The sequence below is a fragment of the Drosophila hydei genome, unplaced genomic scaffold (genome assembly GCF_003285905.1).
Source record: "Drosophila hydei strain 15085-1641.00,03,60 unplaced genomic scaffold, DhydRS2 tig00008139-arrow-pilon, whole genome shotgun sequence".
NCBI lineage: Eukaryota > Metazoa > Arthropoda > Insecta > Diptera > Drosophilidae > Drosophila > Drosophila hydei.
In genome coordinates this window covers 1,346,818-1,356,115 of record NW_022045847.1, presented here as the reverse complement: position 1 = coordinate 1,356,115, position 9,298 = coordinate 1,346,818, and the positions used below count along the sequence as shown (strand labels likewise).

At 34.0% G+C, this 9,298-nt stretch overlaps 1 protein-coding gene across 1 annotated transcript; it reads left to right on the top strand.

Moving 5' to 3' along the window:
* The first annotated feature begins 4,579 nt into the window (after positions 1 to 4,579).
* LOC111601340 (mitochondrial import receptor subunit TOM20 homolog B) lies at positions 4,580 to 5,346 on the top strand. Its single transcript, XM_023317869.2, has one exon. It carries the CDS (start codon positions 4,671 to 4,673, stop codon positions 5,142 to 5,144), a length of 474 nt encoding a protein of 157 aa, XP_023173637.1. The 5' UTR covers positions 4,580 to 4,670; the 3' UTR covers positions 5,145 to 5,346.
* The last annotated feature ends 3,952 nt before the right edge of the window (positions 5,347 to 9,298 follow it).

Genomic DNA, 9,298 nt, shown 5'->3' with positions numbered 1-9,298 from the left:
TCTTACGTGTTTTTTATAGATTCTATTCAACAGAGCAATGAATAATTTTTAAAGGCAAACATAAGTTTTTATAAGAAACATAAATAATTTATTAGTTGGGGAACCAAAAGTTGTAATACATTTAAGTAAGCCGAACGAATTGAATAAAGTAAATTTGATTGAAAATTTCGTCAATTTATCAGTGAAAGTTTTTCTCCGGTCAGGTCATTTATACAGCTTTATATGCTTGCCTAGCTTTTAATGCTTGATTAAGTCATAAATAAGTGGCTTGGTGAGTGCTCGGTACAATTATTGAACAGTTTTTGCAAAGCTTTGTGAATTTGTCATTTTTATAAAAAGTTGCCTGGGGCTATTTGCGCATTTCTTTAGCTGCTTACAGGAATCGAATTATCATTGTCCAATGGAACACTTGGCCTAACCAAAGGTTGTTTTGCATTTAATGAATGCAAATGCAAAATTGTCATTCATTCAACTATTCAAAGTGGATACTTTGGATTTGGCTTTTGGAGTGTATTGCAAATGGATAACGATTGTACTAAAGGACTTTCACAAAAGATGCTCAAAACTTGCATATTTAAAAGTTTGTTGAAAAAGGTCACAATAAACCTAATGGATATGGAAATAAATACCCAACAACCTGCTCTCACAAAAACAATTTTTACAAAACAGATAAAAAGGAAATCAAGCAAATTTCAATAAGCTCTGCACAAGTATCAGAATATCAAAGGAAAAGTTGTGCAAAGGAAATATATTGTACCTTTATCTTAAATGGAAGTAAAAAAAGAAACTTTTACAAATGTAACCAGCTAGGTGATGTCAAAGCGTAATATTTGTTCACGTTACTTTAACTAAAATTCTAGTTACTAGCTAAATTAACGTCTTATTTGCTAAGAAAGATAACGTTGGCTTGATTTTTACTGTTCCACACACTTAATCATTCTTGAAATGATAAAGATTGTTGTACAAAAAAAGTGGGCAAGCTTTATGAGTTGGTAACTGTAAGGCAGCTCGATTTTCTATGGAATCTGTGTGAGTTGCTGCAACTGCTATACATTCGCGCACAGTTGTCATAGAGAACGGGAATCCGCTGTCATATTAGACAACAAAAATTAAATACATGTTACAAAGGCTTTTAGCAATTTGTAAGCTGCGAGAAAAACATTTCCAATTTTTTTATACTTGGCAGCGTTAATGCTCGCAAATTGCTTGTTGTGATAACTTGGACGATAAACCCTATTTACAGCTAGCTATGCTTGGATTGCTATTTTGTTTGCAGCCTACAACACATTAAGCGTAATAGGATTTTATGGGATGTTTTGAATGGGTGATACAGAGAGGGGACCCTGCAGCGGGGACATAGAAAAGATTCCATTCAAACGTCGTTTAATGGTATGAAGACATAAAATATCAATTTGCATAATATGATGATTTTTGGTTAGCAGTTTCTTATGTGCCTACATATTGAGCTTTTTAAGTTCTTCTTCACTAAGAAAAGTGAGTATATTGGTTTTGCCCAACTCTCCTTATGAACGCATATTATTTTACCTCTATCAAATGTAGAGTTTTAAAATAGGTAATATACATTCGTGTACTAGTGGTTATTATTATACGCTAAAAAAAGTTTACATGTTGTATAAATACTTATAAAATAAATGAATTCATTTACAGCTTTAAAGCTTTGTAAGTAAATATTAAAGAAAACATTTATTCTTAATAAACTTAGTTATTTTTGGATCATGAAAGAGTATTATGTAGTCGGCTATGGCTAAAACCAAAGGTATTGCTTTTCTCAGTCGTTAGCTTTTTACTTCATTGTCATGGCAGCAAAGGTCTTTAAATTCAGTTGAAAGAAATCCCATTATTCCGCTGTGTGAATACTTCACTGATATCACATGCCGTTGCCTCTCGCAACAGACATCGACATTCAACTGTTGGCAATTGTAAGCGATCAGAAGAAGCAAAGCAGACAACCAGTTTAGCCCAGCTGAACGGCGTATAGTCAAATTAAATAACAATCATTTCTCAAATGATATGCAATATAGATGGAATGAGAAGTTCATAAGAAAAAGCTGGTGCAATTCGAATAGGCACGCAACAAGTTGACTATCTAATTGGCAAGTCTGCTGTCATTATGTTATTCAATAACAATTGTGGTTTTCTGTGAATTTAAGGTGATGCCAATACCCAGATTCTGAGGCCCAGTATGTTTGACAAGCTGAAAAGCTTCATTACATTAAATGGAAACATTAATGGTTTAAAAAGGTAGCCAAAGAAATTATTGTTTTTGCTTATAAATTTATTCAAAAATATCTAAGTGGATATTTTGTACGAGTTTTCGGTACAAGAGCTGGCAAAGCAAACTTCTAAACCTTAAACTGATACTCAGTGACATAACAATGAAATTAAGCGAGCTTGAATTGGATAACTTAAGAAATACATAATATAAGTTGAATATTTATATTTTTTAATTAACAATATTCTATTTATAATTACATATGACATAAACTGACAGAAATAAAATACATTTGCCTGACTCTTGTACTAGGTCTTAAACAAGTCGTTTATTTGACAGCGCAGCTTGAGAAAGGTCGAGCATGTAATAAAATATGTCTATATATGTGTGTAATTCAATATATAATCGATCGAAATATTATTTGCACTTCTCTTCTTTGCCGATACAAATGTCATGTCCCTGTCAAATGCAAAAGGCATCCAAAATTGCTCTTTCGTTTGAAATTCTTATATCAAATACACATTCACATTTCATTGCAGATATTTCAAATGCTATTTATACCCTCTGCTCATTGAGTGTGGCTAGAGAGGGTATACTGTAATTGTGCAGATGTCATTTCTATCAGTATCAACATCTGATTGATTAGTTAACCTTCTGTCTATCTGCTTATTTATGTCAGTCTGTTGGGCATTTATAAATAAATTTGTTTGTTAGATGAATTTGATATATTATATTATTATTATTGTTATACACGGATTCCCTACATACAATAACGATTTGGATCTGAGCATTATTCCGGCCGATCTAGACTAACATTTGTTAGCAACCGACACCAAAATCGAACATACAGTCAATAATCAGAAATAACAAGTAAGAATGTTGCGATCGGCTGCTCAATACTCATTCACTATATAAGCGCTGCTAGTCATGTTTGTTCCGATTTTACACGCCATCAAGAGGGTTACATAAATAAATTTTGTAAGATCAATAGAGGAGGTCAACAGTAATTTTTGAATATCTAGCTGTAGAAGTATACAATGTAAATTTTTTCCCGAATTGCCACGCCCCAGACTGGTCACATTACTAACCTAATTGTAAAATGAGAGGCGTTGGCCTCGAAATGTGAAAATTACAGGGTATTTTGTACCGATGGTGGAGGTCAACAGCAACTCAATAATCGAATTCGTATGTGCCTAGCTCTAGAACTTTCCAAGATATAGATTGTTGAAGTTAGCCACGGCCCCTATAAGCACAGATATATAATCTATATCTTTTCAGATGTGGATTGCACTCACCGAATATGTACCAAATTTCAGCTCTAGCACTAATAGTATTAATCTATCTAAATTTAAAAGAATTTGTCCAAAACACTAAATAGTCAGATCTGATGTGCCACGCCTCTTGATAAATTCAAGTCTATGGCACTTTAAGGAATAGGTCTTCTGACTACTCGATTTAGTCTTTCGATCGGGAATACCTCAACGCTCTATTAAGCAAGACGGACATTCGCAAAACCAATACACTCATTTCACTTTGCGAATGAGTGAAAAAAATGACACAAAAATAAAAAACGCAACTCACAGCGTATCGAGAGCAAATGGTTGACTTCACATGCACATGACATGTTGGTATGTCCTCTGATTCGATTTGGAGTATATATACTAACTATATGTATTCAAAATGACAAGCAGCTTATTTGAATATGACTGCGTTTGCAGTATTCATTAAAAACAGAAAAATATAATTAGTTATCGAAAATGCAATACACAAGGCGGAAGAAACAAAACATAAACTAAAACATGAAATGGACTTGAATACGTTGTAAGCTTTATTAAAGAGGCAAAAGATTTTTAAAATTTTAGCTCATCGCTTTTCAAGCGAGTAATAACATTTTTTACGAAACTTTTCAAGTTGTTTGATGTTTAATTAAATGTCGACTGTCAGTAACAAGAAACTCGCATATTTTTATTTAGAACATGTTGTAGTTAAAGTTTATGGAGAATATAAATATATTTTTATTCCGACAGATGCAATAATATACTTATATTATCTGATTCGTCGATGTATTTATAACTTAACTAAATATATATTCAAACGTTTTCACTATGAAGAAATCCATTTTTTTTTTAAATTATATATTGACATATTCAATAAGTTAACTATTTTAGGCTGGTCTATGTAGAGGCCCATAAACTATTTGAGTGCTGGTTAAAAGCATTGATATACAACAAATCGATAACAATTTTAGTACACTTTTTAAACAGTGTACAAAAATTTAAAACTCTCATACATTCGAAATGATTTTTCAGAATTTGTGACTTGTTTATAGGTCTCAGTAGTCAATTTGTTTTCAAACAGAATTTTTTAAAACAACATATTTCAGTCCCAAGATTTTATCCGCTCTCAACATATATTTCGTTAAAAAAATTCTTTCAAAATGATTGGGGTGCTTGTAAGCAAAACATCACTTGGCGTTGTGGCCGGCTTAGCCAGCGCGGCATTTGTTGGGTATTGCGTCTATTTCGATAGTAAGCGACGCAGCCATCCGGAATTCAAAAAGAATCTCTACGAGCGACGTCGTCGCAACCGAAAAGCCGAGGAGCATGAAAGTGTGCCTATTTTGACCGATCAACGATCCATCGAACGCTATTTTATGCAGGAAATCCACAAGGGCGAGCTTCTGATCACCGAGGGTAACTTTGAACGGGGCGCCGATCATCTTATGAATGCGATCGTTGTCTGCAACAAACCAGGCAAGCTACTCAGCGTGCTGCAATCGACACTGCCTGTGGAGGTGTTTACTCTGCTCGTGTACAAATTGAACAATTACAATATGAACGCCCAGAGACAGACAAGTATAAATGATAATTTAATGACTGGACTAGTTGCTGACGACGGAAGTGTGGAATAGGTCATCCAAATCGTCGATTTAAACTCCCAAATTTCTATTCGTTTATTCTTTCAAGATTCAAGTTAATACGTTTTAAGCATTATATATATCTATGTATATATATATATAGTGAAAGTAAGAGAGCCGAAAATGATTATTTGTATTTTCATCTGTGAAATGATACGATTACCTAGTTAACAATAGAAACCAATTGGACTAATTATCTAAGAGCATTTTCATATCTTGAGATGCCCAATTTTCTCGAGCGCAATTTGCGCATATCATAAAGTCTAGCACAACTTTTATATGTGTGAGTAGGTGGCTTGCTCTCGCAGAAAAATAACTTTATTGTCAAACAATTTCCAAAAATAAGTGGTGTACGATTAATTTTATAGATACCCTGTACTCGGATTAAAATTGCTTCTGTAGAAATAGCAAAATAGTTGTGGGCAATCGTTGCACGTACCAAGAAGTAGAAAAGATTTTCCCGCCGTAATATTCCGATGTGGGTTGATTACCCACAAGAAAATTTCCAGAATATCGTATGGATAAACGTTTCCACAGCATCAATACGCATTACACAATATATAAATATAGACGGTGCAGTCTTCTGACAGCTGACAGCTTTAAGCCTTTGGAAGAACTATTTTTTCACATCTATCACGCCCTCAAGAGACATACAATGTTTAATAAATCATTAGAGGAGGCTAACTGAAAATTAAGCTTCCAACTGTAAAACTGTAGAATATTTACTGGAAATATAATCAAAAATTTCTCCAGCTGCAATAGCGTCAAATGGTTTGCAAGGCGGATATAACATAAAGGCAATATACTCTATGAATTCGTGAATGAGTATGAGAATATACATTACAACTGCTATTGATGCCGAGAAGCAATACATATGTATGTTGTATGGCATAAGATTTCTACTGTTTCTTACATACACCGTTAGAATATCTTTATATACAGGGTATAACAAATACATTGTTCAAAGTTATTCCGCGAAAGTTCGCATGAGCACAATGAGAAATGAGGAAATTGCAATGACTTTAACTTTTTCCAGCACATACTTTTTCATTTGATTTGAAAAGTATCAGCCAAGTTTCGGTAATAATGTCTTTAATGTCTTTAATTATGCCTATTACCGACCTATTGTCAGTCGCTAGAATTGGCAGGTATTAGCACATTTTGCCGGGCTCTGGCAAAATCATTGGGTGAAATAATTAAAAGTTGATACTGTGCCAGTTTGAGGTGTCGAAATTAACAAGGTATTTACATTATCTGCAGAAGGGACCATTATGGCCGTGCCTCTGTTCTTGATTAGTATTGGCTTGGCTGCTCACAAACAAAGTGGCTGACAGGACAGTTCCGGTTATACATATATATACACATAAATATCTTACTCGACAGGCAAACAAACAGCACACTGGGGAGCGACCAGAGACAGAAAGCTAGCTGGTGTCTGACCCTGATATCTCAGCTCGGTTTATGTGCATAATTTGGCAGAAAGTCGACCCCATCGCACAGGACATTTGTCATTCGCAGCAAACACCACAGATGCTATATCGTTGGCCATGTCAGTTGTGGGTATTAACTGAAACGCAGTGACCTTTGCTCTTTCAACCCAGCAGTCTGCCTCACCTCCAGCATTTGCTATCGTGGCAAACAGTGTTTATGTAAAGTTTTGCACTCTGTTTGTCTTGGGTCGTGCATAGCTCTTGTGTTCGGCATTATCGAAACATGGTATGTATATTAACCCCAAGCAACATGCTGACATACCTTATGGCACTTAGACAAGGGCCGCAAGTTGTTGAAAGGTCGTTAATCTCAAGAAAAAAACCAGTGGGAATTCGGCATGCTTTTTGCTTAGATTTTGAAGTGGGGTCCTTTGATTTGAGTTTGTTTAAAAGAAATTAAATCCAGATTAGCTCGCGAGCTTTCCATAATATATGTTCGCTACGCACATTGCCAAAATTGCTGTCTGTGAGTTAAACTGTTCGTCGAATTGTGAAGTACGCGAATTTATTTGTTGGAGTCCAACTGCTAAAACAGACGACAGATATACGTCAAACTAATTACATAATGCGCCATTGTCCCGCAATTACGAGATAGCACAGCGCACTCGCATGAGTGGGTGCGATGCAGCAATGCAGTGAGCCAAGGATCCTTATCAGACTCATTTCCAAATTGAGCAACAGCCAACAAACACAAAGCTTCACTAGAATGTGCACAAAAAGATTCAGAGCGATGATAAAAGTAAACAGATTTAGTCTGCTGGAACTGACTGCACAATGGTCGTTCGCGTTTCAAAAATATCTAAAGTTTTTTAAAAAATTTAAAATGGATTGTCCATCAACAATATATTATAATAATTCATAAATAGGTCTATATGTAGATGAGGTCAAATTACCAAATTTGTAGTTTCAAAACTGTAATAAATATTCATTAAGGCGCGGACCTACATATCTGGCGGTGGACTACTCTAATATAAGTTTAATATTTGAATTTTACTCCTGTAGCACCGGAGGGATAGATCGACGAACAGTAATATAAGAGTAATATACGTTTTCACTTCATGTATGAATATAAAAAGAAAAATTATCTTATTTGATGAAAAATGATTTGATTCTCCTGTTGTCCTGACAGCGCCGTATTTGACATTAATCCAGCCTGGGTATAACAAAACCCACACACACATCTGCTCGCACACACATCTGCTTATATGTATATTATTATACATATATTAATTAGACTGCTGTTGCCCTACTATTCAGACTGTGTAGGGCATCTAACTTTGTTAGCACTCATTAGGGTCCTTAGCAGACGCAAAATAGAATATTACACTGTGAATACTTAGAACACAGCGTGAAAGCAAAAGGCAATATTAATACTCGCCATTTTTGGGGTTTCAAACAGGGAAATAATTCATTGTATTTCCAATGCATATCATGCTTTATTCTATTGTGAATCTCAACATATTGATATGCGGAACTTGCAGTAAATTAATTTAAGCTGCATTAAAAACAAATGTTTCAAACTATAAAACATGCACAATTTTAGGCCGCTTTGTGCCCATCAAAACAAACACATGCTTACTTCAAAAAACAAGAAAAATAAAACAAACATGATACCTGGCTATGACGATTTGGAAATACCCTTTACTTAACCTTTTAACAAACCTAGTAAAATGCAGGCCATTATTTTTATTTTCTATTATATTATTTTATTTATTTATAAAAAACGCTTAATTTCATAATAAGTTATTAATGAAAAGTGTATATGGGAATGTATAATATCATAACATAGGCAGTATATATCTTCTTCTAAGGAGTTTCACTTATGTAAAAGTATGAGCTACACACAAATATATTAAGTCTTCCTTAAGTTGCATAAACTTTATCATATGTCAGCGCCTTAAAAGCAGTTTAACTATGTTGAACACATTTTAAGTGTATTAAAACTATAATAAACAATAGCAATGGTAGCATAAAAAATAGTTACTTGCCCTTACCCTGACATTTGTATACCCTGGACAATAGCTGTTATTCTCCATGCACTGCTATCAGATGAAAGTCATGAAAGTAGATACTATAAAATTGTGTTCTAGCTGTGTATTTCAAATTTAATTTATTTTCCTAGCCTAGTAATAATTAATTTAATTTATAGATATATATATTTGTATATATATCTATATATATATATATATATATATATATATATATATATATATATAATATATATATATATATATATATATATATATATATATATATATATATATATATATATATATATATATAAATATAATAAATATACAGATTCTTTTTGCATGGTATCTTCTAAGCTAATACTCTCTTCTACTACTTTTTTAAGCCTACGAGTAAAAAAACTCGCACCACTTTATCCTGCGCAGACATTTATTCCCAACTGCGAACATCACAATGTTTCTCATCCTTTTTTATTTGTGTGTGTGTGGCGATGTGGCTGTGTGCCTGAGTGAGAAGTTTTGTTTCATATTTTTTCCGTTATTCGCACGTTCCGCAATTTGTACCCTCAGCTGTTTTGAATTACATTTTCATACCCTGATCCCATTGAAAAAAGGGAATCGGGGTATAATGGTTTTGAGCAAATGTATGTAACAGGCAGAAGGAGGCGTGGCAGACCCCATAAAGTAT